This window comes from Podarcis raffonei, chromosome 4 (genome assembly GCF_027172205.1).
Source record: "Podarcis raffonei isolate rPodRaf1 chromosome 4, rPodRaf1.pri, whole genome shotgun sequence".
NCBI lineage: Eukaryota > Metazoa > Chordata > Lepidosauria > Squamata > Lacertidae > Podarcis > Podarcis raffonei.
The window spans coordinates 97,733,605-97,756,853 of NC_070605.1; the positions used below are offsets into that span (position 1 = coordinate 97,733,605).

Sequence of the window (23,249 nt, forward strand, 5' to 3'; positions counted from 1 at the left end):
CAAGACTCTGGGGTTGCGGCGCTCATCTCGCTTTACTGGCCAAGACTCTGGGGTTGCGGCGCTCATCTCGCTTTACTGGCCGAGACTCTGGGGTTGCAGCGCTCATCTCGCTTTACTGGCCGAGACTCTGGTGTTGCAGCGCTCATCTCGCTTTACTGGCCGAGACTCTGGTGTTGCAGCGCTCATCTCGCTTTACTGGCCGAGGGAGCCGACGTTTGTCCGCAGACAGTTTTTCCGGGTCATGTGGCCAGCATGACTAAGCCGCTTCTGGCGAACCAGAGCAGCGAACGGAAACGCCGTTTACCTTCCCACTGGAGCGGTACCTATTTATCTACTTGCACTTCGTGCTTTCGAACTGCTAGGTTGGCAGGAGCAGGGACCGAGCAATGGGAGCTCACCCCGTCATGGAGATTCGAACCGCCAACCTTCTGATCAGCAAGCCCTAGGCTCTGTGGTTTCACCCACAGCGCCACCCGCATCCCCAAAAGCCATGTATCCTCATGCTAAAAATTAACGACATTTGTGCTAGAGTGTTGGTTTTAAAAGATATGTTGACCATCCCCAGCACAGATTTCCATCAGTGGATAACAGAGGAAGGCAACTTTGGCTGATTCCCCCTCCCACCAGCAGCAACCTGTGCCCTCTCAATCTGCTCCAGAGGATCAGGCAAACCTTTGGAACAGCATGTGAGGTGGGGGGAGAGGCTGCATTGGAGATGGGGAATCAGTAAAACTTTCTTTCTCTCCATTATGCTGATAGAAGCTTCTTCAGGGATACTGTTGGATGCAATCAGCTGAAAAATTGTAGCTGTATGATATTTATTTAGCATCTTAAAATGAACAAATGCTCAGAATCTATCTGTTCACAAGATCCTGCTGAAAAATGTACAAGCTTAGGCCTTGAGAAGCCTCTAAGGAAAGGGAGTTTGTAATTCTGGGGCAGCAACCCAGGACTCCTCTTTTTGTGACATGATGGGATGAAATTAGCAAACAGAGAATATCAAGGCTGCATTTAACTGAAGACTTGTGATGGAATTTTAGAGGAGGTGTCTTTAAAGTCCAAGCTTCTTAGGATTTTTAAATTATAGATTAATATTGCCACCTTTAGCTGTGCCCAGCACTAGTGTAATTTGCTATCTGTCTTCCTCTTCCGGGACGCGGGTGGCGCTGTGGGTAAAACCTCAGTGCCTAGGACTTGCCGATCGCATGGTCGGCGGTTCGAATCCCCGTGGTGGGGTGAGCTCCCGTCGTTCGGTCCCAGCTCCTGCCCACCTAGCAGTTCGAAAGCACTCTTAAGTGCAAGTAGATAAATAGTAAAGGTAAAGTTACCCCTGCCCGTACGGGCCAGTCTTGACAGACTCTAGGGTTGTGCGCTCATCTCACTCTAGAGGCCGGGAGCCAGCGCTGTCCGCAGACACTTCCGGGTCACGTGGCCAGCGTGACGAAGCTGCTCTGGCGAGCCAGCACCAGCGCAGCACATGGAAACGCCGTTTACCTTCCTGCTATAAAGCGATACCTATTTATCTACTTGCACTTAAGGGTGCTTTCGAACTGCTAGGTGGGCAGGAGCTGGGACTGAAAGACGGGAGCTCACCCCGCCGCAGGGATTCGAACCGCCGACCATGCGATCGGCAAGTCCTAGGCGCTGAGGTTTTACCCACAGCGCCACCCGCGTCCCTCAGTAGATAAATAGGTACCGCTTTATAGCGGGAAGGAAACGGCGTTTCCGTGCGCTGCGCTGGTGCTGGCTCGCCAGAGCAGCTTCGTCACGCTGGCTACGTGACCCGGAAGTGTCTTCGGACAGCGCTGGCTCCCGGCCTCGGACACGACTGGCCCGTACGGACAGGGGTACCTTTACCTTTACCTTTACTTCCTCCTCCACTAAGAGACTTGTTGCTATAATCTGTACCAGCTAAACCTTCAAACAATTATCAAATGCAAAAAGTATATTAGGCTACAATTCAGGTTACAAAGCCATGAATGAGAGTTGTTGCAATCAAACATTTGCAAGTGGAGCAGATATTTTTCTTGTTGTCACTTCAGGCTATGTGAGTGGAGTGGAGTGGTAAAATCAAATGTACCCCAACAATGAAAACTTCAATGAGTTCGGTCATCGTATAAAGGTGTTCTGATGTAAATTCCATGGTCTCCCCTTCCTCTGAAAACCATATACCTAAAATAAAATTGAATAGCCTTTTCTACATCTTAAAAGCTTTGCTGCTCTGTTTCATCATTGCATGTGTCCCCCCCCCCATTTTGTTTGAAAAAGTGTCTGGAAAGTTTCACCCTTTTGACCGTTGCTTGTAATGATCATATTTACTATATGCTAAGCCTTGATTCTGAGAGAGTGAAACATGCATTTACTGTCACATGGCTCTTTACTATCAACACCTGCATTCTTCCCGGGCATTCCCCCCACCTTATCCCCAGACAGCAGGTCTTCTGAGTGCTGGGGTAGCTTAATGATACTTTTTGGTACCATTGATGGACAAGGCACAGGGAGACTTGGATGCCTCTTCTCTTTCTCTTCATTCTTCTACAGTGGTACCTTGGGATGTGAACAGGATCCGTTCTGGAGCCCTGTTCGCATCCAGAAGCAAATGTAACTAGTGACGGCACGTCTGCGCACCCGTGCGTCGCTTTTCGCCGCTTCTGCACATGCGTGTGACGTCATTTTGAGCATCTGCACATGTGCATGAGGCGAAACCTGGAAGTAACATGCTCCGTTACTTCCGGGTTGCCGCGGAGTGCAACTCGAACGCGCTCAACATGAAGCATATTTAACCTGAGGTATGACTGTACTTCCTATCAGGAACATACGCTGGGGTTGGTCAGGTTGGCCCCGGGGTGGGGACCAGAAAAATCACACCTCTCTACTCTGGCCTACCCGTCCCTGCACTCTCCTTGCCAAGGGTCATGGCAAAAGTGAGATTGGAACCAAGGACTTCCAAATTTGTAGCTCAGCCTCTTTGCCACTATATTACACCGGCTCAGTATTTTTCCAGAAAAAAGCAACATGTTAAGATACGAAGGGTAGCCACTCATCCGGTGCATACAGTGGACGCATGCCAGGGAGTGGCAGCCAAGTGGTGCTCCTTGGCACATGCCTCAGAGTATTTAGGATCTGCACCTGCCCTTCATGTACCCTTCATTCATTTACTGCAGCAAACAGCACCTGTACCATCACTTTAGCTGCGGCAAATATTGTAACGTGTGAAACCTTTTGCTAATTGAAGACAGTGCACCTTTACCAGTTGCAAACTCCATGACAGCAGTGGGAAGTGATGGGAAAGGGGATACTGTGGGCTGCAATAGCAGGTGGGCATCCTTTCTGTCCTTAATTAAAAACTGCTGCAGCTGTTTGACACAAGTCTTTTTGGTGCCATGCCCCTGGAGAAATCAGCTGTGAAATCCACTTAATGAGTGAACTCATACTGTGTTACAGCTTGGCATCCTTGCATCAGTTAATTTATAGGTAATTCCTGCAGGGAGGCTAAATAAGAAAGAAGAAAAGTTCTCTCAATTGTGATTTGTCTCATGCTTCTACCAAGAGAAGATATAGTGCAACAATATTTGATTTAGAAATCCCCCGTTTACGTTCATGATTTTGGTACAACAACAACAACAATTTATCTGGCTGGGTTTTCCCATTGTGATTCTCAGTTTTTAAATGGATCATGCTTATTCTCTCCTTTTTTTTTTTGCTTTCCTTTGAGTAAAAAGAATAACTCTCTACCCCTTTAGCAAATATAGGGGACTTGTCAAAAGAATGTGGTTTTGATGAATGCCTCTCTAATACAACATGAAGATTTTGCTGACCTGTTGACTGCAAGAAAACGTCTTTCTTTTTTTAATCAGAGTGAAAACCTGGATAGTATGGTAACCATACCAGACATCAAGCTTCACAGCAACCCTTCAGCTTTCAACGTCTACTGCAATGTGCGGCATTGTGTTCTGGAGTGGCAAAAAAGGGAGACCTCTGTAGCCTTGGCTTCCAAAAACATGGTGCAGAGTGGTGATTCAGACAGTGAGGAAGAGGAGGAGGCTAAGGAGCCGCCTATCAAACTTCCAAAGGCAAGTAACCCTGCTGACCACGTCAAGCTCCCACGTAAAAGGCATAATAATAGTCTTTGACATGTTCTGTCGTACAGAACTCAAAGCATCTCTCTGTAACGGGACTTACTGTGTTCTATTTTAGATAATTGAAGTTGGACTCTGTGAAGTGTTTGAACTTATCAAGGAGACAAGGTTTTCTCATCCATCTCTCTGTTTGAGAAGTCTGCAGGCCCTTCTGAATGTTCTTCAAGGCCAGCAACCAGAAGGTCTCCAGTCTGAACCTCCTGAAGTTCTAGGTAATGTTTCCTGCAATTTAACTTCTCATTTTTCAGACAAAACAGTAGCAGGGAAATATTGATAAATCTTTAAAACACAATTTATGGGATGTATATCTGGTAGCTCACAGGGAGTATTTATATAGTTCTTTTCTTTGAAATATTTTTTACCCTTCCTTTCCTTAAAATGATCAAAGCTGCTTATAACCCAGTGCAAACAATTAAAAATACAAGTAAGAATAACAGCTAAAGAGGAAAAAGACACAACAGGTGAAATGATTCAGAATCATATAAGGAGATTACAACATCAGTGTAATCTTGCGTGATTATGAATGTTTCCAGAGTTTTCTGCTGGCAATCGTATTGCCTTTGTTCTGCTAAGATTTTCTCCAAATGTATTTGCAGAATAAACGGGTAACATAAGGGTAATTTAGCAAATACTGATTTTTAACTTTACTAATTGTATGAAGTGTAAAAAATTGATTTGCAGTGTTAAAAAGTTGATTTGCTTTTAAAGATAATTCAGCAACCACATTAAAAAAAATTCACTTTGCCACGTATATACAAGTAGACCAGTGTGATCTTCATTACATTTGAAACAATTTTAGCTTTATGAGTGTTTCATGCTGGAGAGGGAAGGTGGAGGGAGAAAACCTAATGCCAAACTGCTTCAATAGAAGGGCATTTGAGCCAATTTTACACCACATCACCCACGCAGTGGTCACCGATAATTGCTTCTGGGTTGAATCCAGCAAAGTCATTGTGTGAGCAGAATGACTTAGAATCATAGAATTGTAGAGTGGGAAAGGATGGCAAGGGTCATTTACTCCAACCCCCTGCAAATGCAGGAATCTTTTGCCTAGCATGAGACTTGAACTCACAACCCTGAGGTTAAGAGTCTTATGCTCTACCAACTGAGCTATCCCAGCTTCTGCTAATGCTGCAGAACTTCTTCCTTTCTTCCCCATCCCCTGACCCCCCCATGCGCATCTGTCCTGGAGGGTTGGGGAAAATTCTAAAAATAGCAAGGTTTTTTTTTTAAATTTCCCACCCTTTAACTAGTTCTCTCTCTCTCTCTCTCTCTTTCTCTCTTTCTCTCTATCTCTCTCCTTCTGTGCTCGTTGCATGATAGAAATAGGGCTAATGTTTATTTATTTCATTTGGGGCATGGGACACAAATAAGAGCTGAAACATATAAAACATGGACTCTTACATGCTATATCAACAAATCTGTTATAGTATCTGTTACAGTTGTACCTCATTTTGCAGCCGGGATCCATTCTGGAACCCCGGCCGCTAGCCAAAAAGGACACAGGGCAAAGTGTCGTGTCTGCACACGCACGCACGCGGAGCGGTTTGTGCTTCTGTGCATGCACGAAGCACGATTTACGCTTCTGCACATGCGCAAGCTGCAAACCCGGAAGTAACCCATTCCAGTACTTCCGGGTTTGCAGCGGACGTTCGCTGGAATGGATGCTAGACAAGGCGGACGTTCGCGGAGGTATTACTGTATTACAAGTTTCATTCTCCACAGCCAAAGTAGTAAGGCAACATGTTTTGAGTGATTGGATGACTATTTTCAAGCATTCTGCTGTGAACTGAGTGGTGCTGCTTGAAAGGCAGAAATCCTCTTGTCAGATAGATGTATGTCAGTGGCATTGAACACTGTATTATGTGTCTTGCATATCCTTTAACCATTGAGTATTCCCCAGACTTTGGGTTGAACCGTTGAGAATCTGAGTTCTTTCTGATGCTGCATAGATTCCAATTTATTTAAAAATAATTTCAGTGAGCAGTCTTAATTTTTTTAAGGATCCAGGGCAAATCATCAGCATTGTTGCTCTTTCTCTTTTCCAATAAAGCGTCTGTCTTGCAAGGCATTAATTGCTACTTATTTATTTGCTTGTCTATTTTATTAACTGTCTTTATAAATCACCCTTCCCCCGAAGGAACATAGGTTGATGTGCAACAAACGTACAAAATTCATAACACAAGCAGTAAAAGCACATTACTAAAAAGAAATATTAATAACTCATTAAAACACTGATTCAAATATTGTTGCTGAGGATTAAACATCCCATGGTCAAACTACAAAAGAATGGGAAGATATAAATACCTTGAATTGACATCCGAAGGACAACAACGAGGCTGACAGGTGTACCTCTAAGGGAAGATGATTCTAGAGTCAGGGCCCCAGAAAACAAGAGCTGGCCCTTTTATGTGTCTCTTTCTCCCAAATCCTAATGGGGACCATATAACCCCCCCCAGTTGCTCTTAAGGATTGAGTTGCAATGGAGGAGGTGTTCCTGCAGATGTTTGGTCCCCAAGCTGTTCAGGGCTTTATAAATGATTGCTAATACAGTGGTACCTCGCAAGACGAATGCCTCGCAAGAAGGAAAACTCGCAAGAAGAAAGAGTTTTCCGTTTTTCGAGGTGCTTCGCCAGACGAATTTCCCTATGGGCTTGCTTCGCAAGAAGAAAGCCCATAGGGAAATCTCCAGGGACCTCTTTTAAAATGCTGGCGGTCGGGAGCAAAGACTTTCGCCCACCGCCGGCCTTCAGAAGAGGTCCTGGACCTCTTCTGAAGGCCAGCGGGGGGCAAAAGTCTTTGCTCCCCCCCCGCCTGCCTTCCCGGGACAATGGAGACTTCTCCGCTGTCCCGGGCGATCTTAAAATGCTGGCGGGTGGCAGCGAAGCGTTCGCTGCCGCCCGCCAGCATTTTAAAATCGCCCCGGGACAGCGGAGAAGTCTCCGCTGTCCCGGGGGCTTTTAAAATGCTGGCAATCGGCATCAAAGCCCTCCTGTCCTGGGAGCTTGCGGGGCGGGAGGTGGGGAGAAGGGCTTTTCTTCCCACCGCCAGCCTTCAGAACAGCCTTCTGAAGGCTGGCGGTGGGAAGAAAAGCCCTTGTCCCCCCCCCCAGCCTTCAGAAGAGGTCGGGGGACAGACTGTCCCCGGACCTGGTCTGAAGGCGGTTTCCATAGGAACGCATTGATTGATTTTCAGTGCATTCCTATGGGAAACCGTGCTTCGCAAGACAAAAAACTCGCAAGAAGAAAAAACTCGCGGAACGAATTAATTTCGTCTTGCGAGGTACCACTGTACATTGAATTGGGCCCTGTAGTGAGCAGTTGTTGCAGAGTCTTTAAGACTGGATTATTGTGAGCAAGATAGCATCATATAATACCAAACAGGAGTTCACAAGAGCATGGATTACTAATGGCAGGTTATCATAACAGTACTTCTTGAATCGGTATTAGTTATCGTTTGTGATGACTCTGCTTTTGTGTAAATAACTCTTTGTTCTATCTTTAGAGTCTCTGTTCCAGCTTCTTCTAGAAATCACTGTTCGGAGTACTGGAATGAATGACAGTACTGGTCAGTCTTTGACAGCACTTTCATGCGCTTGCCTCTTCAGTCTTGTAGCTGCATGGGGAGAAACGGGACGAACGCTTCAGGCAATCTCCGCTATCCTTACCAACAATGGGAGCCACGCTTGTCAAACTATCCAGGTCTTTGATCAAAATTTGGATTATTGTGTTGGCTGATGGCATGCATCTGTATCTGTCTCTGATCCCAATAAATTGCTTGATGCTTCCCAAATCAGAGATGGCCAGCTTGAGTGCTAAGAATTGCATTAGAAATATTTTGACAACAGGCCACAGGTGGTAGTGGTTTGGAGTTCACTGCAATTGGCCTAATAGAGCTTGCCCTTTTCATGGAGGCAGCACATGCCGTATGTTTGACAAGTATTTGTCATGTTATTCTGAAATGTGTTTGGAGTGAATTACCTGAAACCTTTCCTTGAGGAATTGTAATATAAGTCTTTCGTTGAAATGCATTGCACTGGATCCAGAGAAAAACACAATTGGTTCCAGTTCTCCAAGGAAGCTTTGTACTTCTGTTTTTGGAAAGCAAACCAAGGTTTGAAAAGTGGCTTGTGGAGTGGTGGGTCTGCCACTTAAAGGGAAAAAATAAAAAACCTCTGACTGAGCATACCTTTGGATCCCAGCTGCCATAAAAATGGGCTTCTAAGTATTTGCTTCCTTGTTTGACCACGCCATTTCAGGCTTTTGTTTTCTGGAAACCCACATTCTTGAGATTCTCAGAGCAACCTTAGGCATGGTGAGAAATGCTCACTAGTAGATGTTTTGTGCTTTTGCTTTTACCCTTTTCTTGTTACAGCCACAGGAGAAATTACATAAGTGAGAGGTTCAGGCTGTGACCCACCTGAAGCTTGTGCCTATCTTCCATTATGTATTCCTTCTTTAGTTATCAGAAAAAGCAGAAGTGCCATTTACGTGTGCATCTCTTTCTCACTTCTGCTTATAAAACCTGGAGCTGCTCTTTGAAGCTTTCAGATTGTAAAGGTTTCTGAGAACTTGCATTTTTGTTTCTTATACAACTACTAAAGAGCACCATAAGATACATACGGTACAGTACCTTTATTTTCCAGCTAGGCAGCTCTCCTTGACCTTAAGCATAATTACGGTAACAAGAATGAAATTACCCTCAAACTCTGTGGAACTTTCAAGTGAAACACATTGAAGATTTGAATGTAAATAACTTTGTGAAAGGGAGGAATAACGTGTATGTATCTTATGGCTTAAATCCAGAGAAGAGTGAACAGCGTCTGCTCATTCAGTGGGGGTTTCCTGCCTTCACTCCAACCCCTTGAATCCTTCCCACATGAGCCACTGAGGGACTATATAGAAGGGGTATGGGGGACTGCAGCAGGTTAGGGAAATTGGAAGAATTCGATGAGACCGCCTTTGGCGGAAGTGCCCTTTGGCTCACACAAGACGCCTTTGGATCCAAGCCAATGTTCATTCTCATGAAAGACAACCTCTTATAGCAGAAAAATAAGTAGTCATTTGCAGTACATGCTGTTGACTAACTCAAGTTGTCACTTGGAACAACTTTCCCTGATGCTAGGCAAAATCCATTTCCATAAGGTAGGTTAGGTGTTGAATGAACTATCACTTAGTCTATATCATTTAGTATTAACTTTCAGGTAACTGCACTATGTTGTTGTTTTCCGTTTTTAGGATTGGTGATTTAAAGTTTTCGAGTAAGTGACAGTGATTATCTTTCCCCCCGTTAAGGTGCCAACTATACTGAATTCCCTCCAGAGGAGTGTACAAGCTGTTTTGGTGGGCAAAATACAAATCCAAGATTGGTTTAGCAATGGAATTAAGAAAGCTGCCCGGATGCACAAGTGGTCTTTAAAGGAAATCTCTGTAGATGAAGATGACCAGTGTCTCCTTCAGAGTGATGGTTACTTTTTGTATTTATTATGCAAAGATGGACTGTACAAAATCGGCTCTGGCTACAGTGGGACAGTCAGGGTAATTTACATTTTGAGCTTGAACAGTTTTCATGAATCGGTTTTTAAATGAGTAAAACTCATTTCTATTTATTTCATTAAATTTATATTCTGCCCTTCCTCCCAAAGGAGCCCAGATGTATTGAACATCTGGACATGAAGGTGCATCGGACAAAGAATTGTCCACAGTTTACCAACTTATTTTTAAAATGTTTTAAAATGTTAAAATGTTGCTTTTTTTGTATGACTGTTTTATAGATGGTTGCTTCAACAATTGTATTAAATTGCAGGGTCATATATACAACTCTACATCTCGCATCAAAAATAGAAGAGAGAAGAAGTCTTGGTTGGGTTATGCTCAGGTAGGCAGAATTTGAAATCAAATACAAGAAATTAATATTAAATTGAATGAGCTATAATGTAGGCTAAATTGGACCAAACACGGTATAATTCATTATAAATCCATTGGTGTAAATGGAAAGAAAGTAATATAATTTGAGCTTATAATTCTAAAATATAAAATTAAACTTTAAAATGTACATGGTGGCTAATGTAAAATAGGAATATATTCAATTTTTGATACTTACCCAAAAATATTGTACAGTGGTGCCTCGCAAGGCGAAAAGAATCCGTTCCGCGATTCTCTTCATCTAGCGGTTTTTTCGTCTTGCGAAGCAACCCTATTAGCGGCTTAGCGGATTAGCGCTATTAGCGGTTTAGCGGCTTAGCGGCTATTAAAGGCTTAGCGGCTTAGCTGCTAAAAGGCTATTAGCGGCTTAGCGGCTTAGAAAAAGGGGGGGGGAAAGCGGGGAAAAAATCGCAAGACTAGCAAGACGTTTCGTCTTGCAAAGCAAGCCCATAGGGAAAATCGTCTTGCGAAGCAACTCAAAAACGGAAAACCCTTTCGTCTAGCGGGTTTTCCATCTTGTGAGGCATTCGTCTTGCGGGGCACCACTGTATAGGACTTGAGGTGGGACAAAGTTCACTTTTAAAATGGCCATAAAAGGTATCTAAGCACATGGCTTGGCAACAATTGAGCTGGGTGGCAAAATGTACTTTTCCTACTTGTTCCTAATGTTTGCTATGGCATAGTGAAAATATGTACAGTCACACCTTGGGTTGCGAACGTGATCTGTGTGGGAGGCGCCTTCACAACCCACAGCATTCGCAGCCTGAAGCGCCGCGTCTATGTGCGCACGTGATGCGATTCAGTGCTTTTGCGCATGCAGGAGCGCCAAAACCCGGAAGTAACCCTGTCCGATACTTCCAGGTTTGGCGCAGTCCGCAACCCGAAAACGCACAACCCACAGCGTTCGTAACCCAAGGTATGACTGTACAGGATGTCGCTAGATGTCTAACATCCTGCAATTGTTACAGGAAGCAATCTTGAACTGCCCACCCCTCCCCAGTTACAAATATCTTGACTAAAACCTCCATTCTCTTGTCCATTTATCTCTATGGTCTATATTGTATCTTAGTTGAACTGTTGTTTGATCATGGGGAACAGTGGAAGATGAGATCTGTAGGCCAAGTCCTTAATTCATAGTACTGCTGGATGTTCTTCCTTATGTTTTGGGGGAAGGAACAGGTTTCTATTGGAATATGAAGGACCACTGCGCATATTTTCCTTCAAATGTTTCTTTTGCTTATTATCTACTCTTGGGAATAAGACATTCTAACCCAGATAGATGTATAAATAGAAATGTTCTGTTTACCTTCCTCTTGCTTCGTATCGCACTGAACTGCAAATATAATGACATCATCTTGTCAATATGGAGTGTTGGCAAGCATCATGTGAATCCTATGATGCATTGCGCTTATTTAAGATTGACTGCTTAAACTTCAAAGTAACTGCAAAGCAGTCTGTTAAAGGTGGTATACACTCATGAATGAGTGTGCATACATCCCTCCATAAAAGGATAAGTCAGTTTCAAAACAGGTAAAGCAGGAAAAGATGAAATAGCATTTATTTATGTTACTGCGAACACAGTTCTGGAACTTTAATGGTCAGTTATTCATTATGTCTTTGTAGGGTTACTTGTTATATAGAGATGTGAACAATCATAGCATGACAGCCATAAGAATCAATCCCGAATCTTTGGAACAAGATGGTACAGTAACTTTGCCAGGTACAGAAATGCAGATTGGCTCTTACGACTGCTTATAATATTACGTTGTGCATGACCTTGTTTTGCTTCATTTTTGTTTTATAGTGTTCCGTTTTACTGAAAATACTGATAAACTTATTGCTTATGATTTAAGCTTCACATTCTGGACAAACGATATAATACATTAATGATCATGATACTGTCAGAAATGACCAAACCAGAGTCTGTCTCCTGATTCATGACTGAATCAATATGGCAAATTAGAGCCTTTTAAACAGACATTAGCATTTAAGCATCACAGGGGTATATTATTTCACAACACATTCTGCTGGGTTTCCCCAGTGAAAGAAGAAAAAGAACTCTCAAAACCAATGTATCAACTTTCTACAATTCGGATTGTTTTCCGAAACCTCGAAGTGTAAGTGTTCATGGAATAGCACATCAGCTGCTACAGACCATAGTCTGCTGTCAAAGCTGCTGACAGCTCTGCAGTCAACTTGTGAGATAATACCAACACCTGGAAACGCAGCAAGCAGCTGACAGTGAGCAGCGGCTTTTACATGACAGAATGAGGTCTGTGCTATGTCTCTGTGCTGCTTTTCAGGGCTCTGGAAGATCAGAGCTATTTTGTCCCACCTTGGATCCACAAAGTTCAGTAGCTTTGGCGTGTATTGACTCTGCAAGGCACAGCGCTGAATATTGCTTTGCTGTGTACTTAAAGAAACACACCAGTTGCACCGATGAGCATGGCGTTGTGCTGTAGCCATTTGCAGAGAGCCTTTCTTACTAAGGACTGAGCTTTCGGAGAGCTTGCCCATGGCATGCCTCCTAGCCTAGCAGGCTCCACTGTGGGAGGCAGGTAGTGGAAAGCACTCCAGTGGCATTACTGCACCAAAGTTTGAAAGCTTAGTATTTCCTTGGGGCTGTGAAGGCAGCCTGATAGTCTGTGCTGTCGAGGCAAGGAAGTGTGCCTAGGCCGTTCCCCAGCAGCTCCCAAACTTACTCCAAACATAACCCCTCAGTAGATGGTTGTGCTAGGAGCCCACGGTATGTTGACTCATAAATAAGCCACTGTTTTCCTACAGCTATTAACTATAAAGTTCTGAATCTAAATTACCAATATGTTAATTTATCAATAAAGTGTCAGTTTTAACTAGCACATAATTGTCACTGAATATGTACACTCTGCTTCGTTGATCAGTAGGTGTTTCCTTTTTGTTTCTTTTTTGTAATTGCGGTGTTTATCATCTAAGCATGCAATAAAAGAATAGCTTATTGATCTGGATTCTATTTATGTGCTAAAATATATCGAAGCTTCGGCAACTTCTCTATACATCAATAAAATAAGATTTTACGTTGTGTTTGCTGCAATTATGGGAACAAGGCTACTTTGGATGTATTTTCTGTCTGTGTGGAGTTATTTATTTCAATGAATCATTTATAGAAATTTGGAGGGTAAAGTATTTAATGTGACTTGATATTGCATAATGGTGTGTTCTGTACAGATTGCCAGGCTGAAGGGCAAAACATCCTTTTCACTGATGGAGAATATATTAATCAGATAGCAGCTTCTAGAGACGTAAGTATGATACCTCCTCTGATATTTGTTTTCAAGGACTTTTTGTCATGATTTATTGAATAATCTCAATGCTGACCTCCAAACTCTGCAGTTATTGCACATTCTTAGCATGTTTAATGCCATTAAAATATGCATCACAATACTCTTGTCATATTTAAAGGAGAAATGCATGGGAAGAATGGCTATCCCCTAGACCTCTTAAATGAATTAAATGCATATTTCAGGAGCTTCCAAATTTTATGTTGTCTGACTTGTACTTATTCGTCTTACTCCTGACTATTTTGAGTTTGTATGGTGCTGCTTGTTGTTCTCACTTAGCCATTCTTTATCTTCTTGCACATCTGTCTTAAGGATTCTTCAGTGCCAAATATTTGCCCGCTGGCACATGTATCCATGTTGAGCATCTGGTGTTACAGTTTAGCTCTCCCACCCACATCATACTTCTCGGGGCTGTTGTGCTCTCTTAACCATTCTGATCTTCAGCTGCTGAATACATTTTGCTGCAAGTGTTATAAAATGAGTAGTGCAGCGGCTTGCATAAAATTGGAAGGCCTGTTTTTCTAACAAATACACTAGTTTGCGTTATTTTGATTTAACTGTTATGGAAAATATGCCATTTCAATGTTAGGATCCTAAGTGCCTTAATCATTCTCATTGGCTCTCTGTTTTTTATTTCATTTTAAAAACATCTTCCCTTTAAGATATTCAAGGAATTATTATTATTAATTATATCCTTCCAAATACTTTTAATAAACACCTTAAAGTCAGATTTTTAATACTTTAACTTAGAAAAAATCTTTACCTCAGTGTCTTTGATAGAGAGCCTTGAATCAGTTTGGAATTAAAAGTATAAACTTCATTTAAAATCAAACTTTTATTTGGCTGTTCTAAAAACAGCTTTCCTTCTCATTACCTTGGTTTGTCTACACTTCTTGAAGAGCTGGGGATGATATGGGGTGAGAAGTGGAATCCTTTTCCTTCATGAGAGCGGCTATTACCTCCGGGAAGGTGAAATATACAGGTTCAAATTTACCTGTATGCCTTCCCTTCTGCAGCTGGTGACACCTTCATGAGAATGACTTTCAAGGTGAAATGTTTGAACACCTCTCTCTTACGCCACAGCACAATCCAAATCCACCTACCCTAGCTGCTTTTAGGAAAAGAAAAAGAGGTCAGGGGACCTAAACATGGATTTCTGGCATCTTTTATAGTTTTGCCTTAAAGGAGGTTTGCTTTGCCTCCAAGATGCAAATGACAAAAGAAGTCCAATATTTTGTTTGATACCCTTAACACCAATTCACTTGTTTGCAGGGAGGAGGTTTGCCTGGGAAGGTAGGTGAAAAGCATGCAAAAGACCCTAATACTTTTGATAGCATTTCAGCACATCTGTCACGTTAGCAGATGGTCTGTGCTTTCTGCAGGATTCAGATAAGGGCAAGTGTTAGAAAAGCAAGGCATCAAGTAAAAGTGGGATTCCTCATTTTACTAACAAATAAGCTAACATGTTAAACTCTTGGGAAATGCTGCAGAAAACTCCCAGTTCTTGCTAATTTCCTGAGCACCTAGATGCCAAAATGTAACTGATACTCAAAGGACTGGAAGTATTTTGTCATTTAAAAGGGAACTTCATATATTTTCAGACTGTAGGAACTTAAACCTGGTTGTTTATTTTCAGCACCTTTCAGTTGCTCCTTTTTTAAATAACCAAATGTATAACAATATTCTCTGCATATAAAATTGATGTGCAGATATTAATATGGTTTGATGAGCTTTGCTTATATCTTGTGTGAGTTAAACATTGCATTGGCAGTTAGGAGATAGGAATGTGCAAATATGAAAAAGCTGTAAGTTATGGACTAATGTGTGTTCTTTTGCTTGTTGTGTTTGCACCGTTACTCATATTAATCAGCATCTGACCCTGCATATATCTTATTTAATGAAGGAGTTGCTAAAGATCCACAATACAATCTAGGAAGAACAAGATTGCTCTATCCTTCTGTGGCAATAATTATTTCAAATTGTTGAATATTGTATTGTTATTTGTTGCAGGATGGTTTTGTAGTTCGAATATTTGCAACAAGTACTGAGCCGGTGCTACAACAAGAACTGCAGCTTAAGCTTGCACGAAAATGCTTACACGCATGTGGTATCTCATTATTTGATCTGGAGAAAGACATGCACATTATCAGTAAGGAATCATTTCTCTATTTTCCTGTTCCATGTTTAATAAATTGCAGAGAGCATGATTGCAGAGAGCCCGGTCTTATTCAACATCTTTATCAATGACTTGGATGATGGACTCAAGGGCATCCTGATCAAATTTGCAGATGACACCAAACTGGGAGGGGTGGCTAACACCCCAGAGGACAGGATCACACTTCAAAACGACCTTGACAGATTAGAGAACTGGGCCAAAACAAACAAGATGAATTTTAACAGGGAGAAATGTAAAGTATTGCACTTGGGCAAAAAAAAATGAGAGGCACAAATACAAGATGGGTGACACCTGGCTTGAGAGCAGTACATGTGAAAAGGATCTAGGAGTCTTGGTTGACCACAAACTTGACACGAGCCAACAGTGTGACGCGGCAGCTAAAAAAGCCAATGCAATTCTGGGCTGCATCAATAGGAGTATAGCATCTAGATCAAGGGAAGTAATAGTGCCACTGTATTCTGCTCTGGTCAGACCTCACCTGGAGTACTGTGTCCAGTTCTGGGCACCACAGTTCAAGAAGGACACTGACAAACTGGAACGTGTCCAGAGGAGGGCAACCAAAATGGTCAAAGGCCTGGAAACGATGCCTTATGAGGAACGGCTAAGGGAGCTGGGCATGTTTAGCCTGGAGAAGAGGAGGTTAAGGGGTGATATGATAGCCATGTTCAAATATATAAAAGGATGTCACATAGAGGAGGGAGAAAGGTTGTTTTCTGCTGCTCCAGAGAAGCGGACACGGAGCAATGGATCCAAACTACAAGAAAGAAGATTCCACCTAAACATTAGGAAGAACTTCCTGACAGTAAGAGCTGTTCGACAGTGGAATTTGCTGCCAAGGAGTGTGGTATAGTCTCCTTCTTTGGAGGTCTTTAAGCAGAGGCTTGACAACCATATGTCAGGAGTGCTCTGATGGTGTTTCCTGCTTGGCAGGGGGTTGGACTCGATGACCCTTGTGGTCTCTTCCAACTCTATGATTCTATGATTCTATGATAGTTTGATTGAGTATGAAGAAACATCCAAAAGGGAAACATATTTTAAAGCTGAAAAAATAAGTGATAGGTTTGATGCACTTATATAGGTTCACAAATTATTTACCCTATGTGGGTGAGTGGTACCATTGTTTCCACAATTCTCAATTATTTGTCAGGGTGTTTTTTTTAAACTAACCAATTATTTTTATCCTCCAGTGTAAAATTTGTTTGTAACCGTAGTCTTAATAGAGTGTGTTTCAATATTTCCTGCCCAGGAGCTGTGTTTGCAATATTTTGTGTAAGATGTTTGTACTTGAACATTTGAATGGATGCCAGTTGCACAAAACTGAGCCCATGGAATGTTTGAATTTGACACTGAAAACACCTGTGTTTGAAAAGCATTGATAGCTAATACCAGCTTTGTGTTTGTAGGTACAGGGTTTGATGAAGAGTCAGCTGTTCTAGGTGCAGGAAGAGAATTTGCACTAATGAAAACGGCTAGTGGAAAGGTATTGGAAACACTTTTGTGTACACCCAACTGTATAATGTCCCCTTGGCTCGCAATAGTGCTGTTTGGGAGCTGGGCACAATGTTATATGTGGGCCAAACTGTATGTGATTCTCAATGAATTGTAAGTAGCTTTTCTTCAGCCTTTTCTTTTCTGAATCCAGGCATTCAGGCTTTAGTCTGCAGAGGAAGGCTAGCAAAAGGAGAGGGGTTATTTTTTAGCAAGGAAAAGTACCAGATGAGAAGTTAGATAACACCCACATACACCCCATGTGGGACTTCCACTTCAGAATGTGGCCTGCCTGCCCAGCTGCATTTTCCAAGAGAGAAAAAAGTTACATGGCATTGTGTGGATTGTGATTCACTCTTTTCTGAATTGCTTTCCTTTGTGAAAGTTCCTCTGTATACTTAAAGAAAAGAGCAACCTGATGAGGTAATGTAGTAGTGTGTAGCAATTGTCCTCAGTGTTTTTCATAGTTTTGTAAGTAAAACTTCATTCATTGCAAACTGGCTTTGAGTAAAATTAACATAAAGGTAAAGGTACCCCTGCCCGTATGGGCCAGTCTTGACAGACTCTGGGGTTGTGCGCCCATCTCACTCAAGAGGCCGGGGGCCAGTGCTGTCCAGAGACACTTCCGGGTCACGTGGCCAGCGTGACAAAGCTGCATCTGGCGAGCCAGCGCAGCACACGGAAACGCCGTTTACCTTCCCGCCAGAGCGGTCCCTATTTATCTACTTGCACCCGGGGGTGCTTTCGAACTGCTAGGTTGGCAGGCGCTGGGACCGAGCAGCGGGAGCGCACCCCGCTGCGGGGATTCGAACCGCCGACCTTTCGATCGGCAAGCCCTAGGCGCTGAGGCTTTTACCCACAGCGCCACCCGCGTCCAAAAATTTGTCAAACCCGCTTAGAAATTTGTCAAACCGCTTTTCTCTTTCTTTTTTTACATTGATTGAATGTTATAATTGAACTAATGTTAGTGTCTCGCCTCCCCTTCAGATTTATTATACTGGCAAATACCAGAGCCTTGGAATAAAACAAGGTGGTCCTTCGGCAGGGAAGTGGGTTGAGCTGCCGATCACCAAATCTCCAAAGATTGTTCAGTTCTCAGTTGGGCATGATGGCTCACATGCTTTACTTGTTGCGGAGGACGGAAGCATATTTTTCACAGGCTCAGCAAGTAAAGGCGAAGATGGAGAATCAAGTAGGTTTGGGGCGTTTGTGATGCCTGCATTAACAACCATTAGAGAGATGCTCCAAAGTTTGAATGAGTGCTTTCTTAATTTCTGGTTCTTTGTGTTAGGATTCATAGTCCTTTTTCACCTGGGTGATATCACAATTTGTGCTCTCCAAACACTGAAGTGTTCTTCCTGTGAATAAAGAAAAAATCAGGTGGAAATTTATTTTCTGAATGATACTGCAAGTAGCTCAAGTAGAAGCACATCTAGTGGTGTGATCATCATTTTGTGTGTTTTCTATAGAAAACAGCATAATATATTTTCATCCCTGATTCTTATTATACAACTTGGAAGCAGCGTTTTAAAAATTATCCTCAAGTCTCACCTTAACCTTGCACATCCTAGTCCTTGGAATATATGCAACAAAGTCATACTCAGAGTAGACCCATTTAGTTCCTTGATTTTAGTGGGTCTGCTCTTGGTAGGACTAACTTTTTATCTCCCCTCCCCTTTGCCAGACATTATGTGTGTATTGTACAATAGTGTTAGAAACACAGTGTTGTGTGTACATTTTTATGCTATTTGTGTGTATGGGGTGGACTTGCTTTGATATGTTTGCTTTGAGACATTTTGAACAGGATTTGCAGTTAATAGGTCACAGTGATGACATTGTTTCCTTTGTGCCTGGAAGTTTTCAAAACAAAACCTTAGCCGTTTATATGCTGTTGATTTGAATCCTCATATATGTGTACTGCTTTGCATGCCTCTCTGAAAATGGAAGAAAGCATAGAGCTCTTCATAGTCTCATGATGACAGTACGAATTCTTACAGTTTTGACTTTGAATATGTAGAAATACAAAAGGTAGAAGTATAATGGATATCCACTATCTTCCTTTTTTGTATGTATAAATAGCCTAGATTTTCAATCACATTACCATTTGTTAAACACATTTATTTCCTTAGCTTCATGTTAAAACTTAGATTTTCTAATGTAACACTTTCCCCTTCTTTTTAAGCCAAAAGTAGGCGGCAGTCTAAGCCGTATAAGCCCAAAAAGATTATCAAAATGGAAGGAAAAATTGTGGTATATACTGCATGCAATAACGGGAGTAGTTCGGTTATTTCAAAAGATGGAGAACTATACATGTTTGGGAAGGACGCAATTTACTCTGATGGAACAAGTAAGTTGATATTGTAGATGTTTTAAAGAACAATTGACTTGATAAAGAGAAATAGTTTGTACTATATATGTAGCTGTCCAGTTGAAATAACTTGCAGAGGGGTTCTGTTGTGATGCTGTGTGAAATTAGTTTTATTTTCATTGTTGTGTAAGCATTTGTAATGTTGAGCTGTTATTTCCCCTTGGTAGAAACAGACATTATTAGTAGCTGTTGGTCCACTGTTGGGGATGGGAATCCAAAAACTATAGGTAAGAAAATAGCCAATTAGAATAAGCTAGTATATCCCAATTTTGACGTCTTGATTGGGCCTAATCATGGTATATTAGCTGGCTGTTGCTTTTGGTCTTAATAGCTTCTTGTCCTTCTACATCTGAGTTACAGTGCATATATATTTCATAGCAAGGGAATTATTTGCCACTCAGATGTGTGTTTATCTTTCAGGTTTAGTAACAGATTTGAAAGGCCACTTTGCAACTCAGGTAGCCATGGGCAAAGCTCATACTTGTGTGCTGATGAAGAATGGAGAAGTCTGGACATTTGGAGTGAATAACAAAGGACAATGTGGACGAGACACTGGTTCCATGAATCAGGGAGGAAAAAGTCAGTATTATTTTCTGTCTTGTGGTGCTTCATTGTCAAGAACGATTTTTCTCTATCACCATCTCTTCCATCTCACTTTTTGATGCTTGCTATACTATTTCTCTTCAATACTGCATGCTCCCTTGTTTTTATAAAAATTCAGGCTATTCATGTTTTGTATTAATCAGCAGCTTTCTTTCCATCTTGCCTGTAGTAGATGCAATACCTGTCCTGCTTATAATATCATTTCCATTATTTATTCTCCTTAATCTGAGCAGCTTCGGTACAGTAGTATGCAAAATGTAAAGATAGCATCTGTTACAGTCCTTAAGAGCCCGAACGTTAGACATTTGTGTCAGTTTCTATGTGCATGGCTCCCCCCAGTACCTTTATTTTCCAGTCAGGCAAACAAGAGGTCTTATCACAGTTCAAATACAAATTCCAGCTAGGCAAAGAGGGCAAATGTGGGATGTGGCTCAATGAGAGGGAACAGGGACAGTTGAGAATCCCAAAGGCTGGATAGAGAGGTTTGTAAAGCCACATTTGGCCCCTGAGTCTGAGGTTTCCCACCCTTCATCTGAACCTAGGTTTAGATTGTATGGATCTATCTGCAATGAGTTGTACACTCTCTCCCCCCTTTCCTCCATGTGTGGGATTAGGGAATAAAAGCTTGTGTTCTCAGTTTTGACTAAATCATATTTCCATTATGCATGAACTTTAGGAACCCAAACTTCTTCTAAATCTGGTATGCTGAACAAAGCAGGATAAAAGCATGGTTTGGTGTGTTGGGCTAGTGTTAGAATAAACCATAGCTCCCAAAGTGTGTATTTAATGGGGAACTGCAGGTTACTCGGAGCTGAAACCAAAATCTCACTCCTCTCCTCTAATGCACCAAGATTAGGAAGGGAAAGAGGAATTCAGGTGCCATGGCTCTTTCCCAGCCACCTCAAACCACAGTACATAGTTGCTTTAGAATGGCTGAGTTTTTTGTGCCATAGTTGTACATTAGGAAAGTCTTTAACTTTATCCTTATTCTTATATTTAGTTATTTATATGCCACCTTTTTCCCTGACAGGGATTCAAGGTGTCTTACAGATAAAATATGAAAGACTAAAAAATACAGGGGGTAAAAAACCAATCATTAAAGAACACTTAAACATTTATAAAATTAAAACTATATATAAATATAAAAGATCTATTAAAAACTTAGAATGCAAACAGTTTGGCACCAGTCCTTTCATTAAAACCAAAGCCCATTGGAACAAGAAGATCTTAAGCTGCCGGCAGAAGGACAGCAAGGAGGGAGCCAGTCTAACTTCTCTAGGGAAGGAGCCCGGGAGCAGCCACTGAGAAGGCCCTGCCCCACACCCATACCAAGTGCGCCTGTGAGGGTGGTGGAATTGAAAGAAGACCCTCCCCTGAAGATCTCAGAAACTGGGCTTGTTCATATGAGGGAATATGGTCTTTCAGATAGCTTGCTCTCTATACCTAGCCCTGGTCAACAATTTGGCTGCCTGTCTTTGCGCTAGTTGACATTTTTGATCACTTTTCAAAGGCAATGCAACATAGAGTGTGTTATATTAACTACAGCTTTAGCTGGACCTCGTAGACGCACTTAAAATTACTGCTCTCCAAACATAGTTTTACCATGTGATTTCTATACTGCTGTGCTGACTGGCCAGATCTCTTAATGGTTGTTGTCTCTCAGGTTTTGGAGTGGAGAACATGGCGACAGCAATGGATGAAGATTTAGAAGAAGAGCTAGATGAAAAAGATGAGAAATCCATGATGTGTCCACCAGGCATGCATAAATGGAAGCTGGAACAATGTATGGTGTGCACCGTTTGTGGGGACTGCACAGGCTATGGAGCAAGCTGCGTTAGCAGCGGACGTCCTGACAGGGTTCCCGGAGGGTAAGTAAAAATGCCTAATATGTAGCTGAACAATACTTTATTTATATGTCAATTTATGTAGGGGACTAACCTCCCCCCAATACTATTCAGTGAAAGAAAGCATACCCATACAGGTGTTGTTTTTGTTTTTTTGAATAGCTGATATTGTTTTCTAAGAAGAAATTCTGAATTGCTTATAGCTGTGTTAATTTCACAGATTGGAATGTATTGTTTTCTGGTTAACAGCTAGGCCAATATGTGTGCTGGATGACAAATGTTTTGAAAAGCGGGAAGACCTGAGTTTTAACATGCAGCAGATACCTGTAAAACTCTCCAAAAACACACGCATTGCAAATTTTCTTCTTTTTTTTTTAAAAAAGATATTTATTAAAGGTTTATAAAAACAAGACAAGAATGTCAAAACAAAAGAAAAGATACAGAGGAAAAAAACCAAGAGATACAAAAATACAAAAAATGCATAAAACACAACAAACACAAATAATAATAATAATTAAAAACCAATTAATTTTCCAAATTTTAGAATTCTCATAATCTTGTTTCTCAGACCTCCTCACACCTCCCTTTCTTGTATTCCCATTCAGATAATTGATTCAGCAAATCCTTACCCTCTTTCTTTAAATTTAGCTCAAGATCTCAACACATTTATAACTTCATATTTCCATCCATTTATCCATTCATTTTTGCATATTCTTATTAACCTTGTTACTAAGTCCACTTAAATCCAATCCAACATCATTTTAGCATTCATTAATTTTACAATATTTCTGCAAGTAGTCTTTAAATTTCTTCCAGTCTTCTTCCACCGACTCTTCTCCCTGGTCACGGATTCTGCCAGTCATTTCTGCCAATTCCATATAGTCCATCACTTTCATCTGCCATTCTTCCAGAGTGGGTAAATCTTGTGTCTTCCAATACCTTGCGATGAGTATTCTTGCTGCTGTTGCGGCATGCAAATATTTCACTTGGATCCAGACTTTGTTTCCCTCAGTAAAAGGTGTGTGTGGCTTCTGCTGATTTCCCCCTCCAGTCCACTGTATCCTCCAGGAATCTGCTCTGGAGGATTGGTAGACCCTCCAGCACATGGGTGGGTGGAGCAGGAAAATTGGTTAAAATTGCTACCTCCCCCTTTCTGCCAGTGGAGGAGGAGGAGGAGGAGTTTGGATTTTATATCCCGCCTTTCACTCCCTTTAAGGAGTCTCAAAGCGGCTAACATTCTCCTTTCCCTTCCTCCCCCACAAGAAACACTCTGTGAGGTGAATGGGGCTGAGAGACTTCAAAGAAGTATGACTGGCCCAAGGTCACCCAGCAGCTGCATGTGGAGGAGCGGAGACACGAACCCGGTTCCCCAGATTACGAGACTACCACA

General features: G+C 41.9%; 1 protein-coding gene across 11 annotated transcripts in view; it reads left to right on the top strand.

Moving 5' to 3' along the window:
* MYCBP2 (MYC binding protein 2) overlaps positions 1–23,249 on the top strand; it is a 149,717-nt gene that overhangs the window by 13,840 nt on the left and 112,628 nt on the right. For 6 of the 11 annotated variants that reach the window (XM_053384612.1, XM_053384616.1, XM_053384619.1 and 3 more), the window contains exons 1-12: positions 4,180–4,351; positions 7,644–7,840; positions 9,434–9,676; positions 9,945–10,016; positions 11,687–11,783; positions 13,268–13,341; positions 15,391–15,529; positions 16,960–17,036; positions 18,032–18,236; positions 19,227–19,391; positions 19,833–19,991; positions 21,679–21,883. In XM_053384612.1, the coding sequence (XP_053240587.1) occupies positions 7,691–7,840; positions 9,434–9,676; positions 9,945–10,016; positions 11,687–11,783; positions 13,268–13,341; positions 15,391–15,529; positions 16,960–17,036; positions 18,032–18,236; positions 19,227–19,391; positions 19,833–19,991; positions 21,679–21,883 (1,586 nt within the window). In that variant the 5' untranslated portion in view covers positions 4,180–4,351; positions 7,644–7,690. Of the gene's footprint in view, positions 1–3,857; positions 4,074–4,179; positions 4,352–7,643; positions 7,841–9,433; positions 9,677–9,944; positions 10,017–11,686; positions 11,784–13,267; positions 13,342–15,390; positions 15,530–16,959; positions 17,037–18,031; positions 18,237–19,226; positions 19,392–19,832; positions 19,992–21,678; positions 21,884–23,249 lie in introns of those variants that run through there. The other 5 variants (XM_053384621.1, XM_053384622.1, XM_053384617.1 and 2 more) reach the window with 2 other exon arrangements.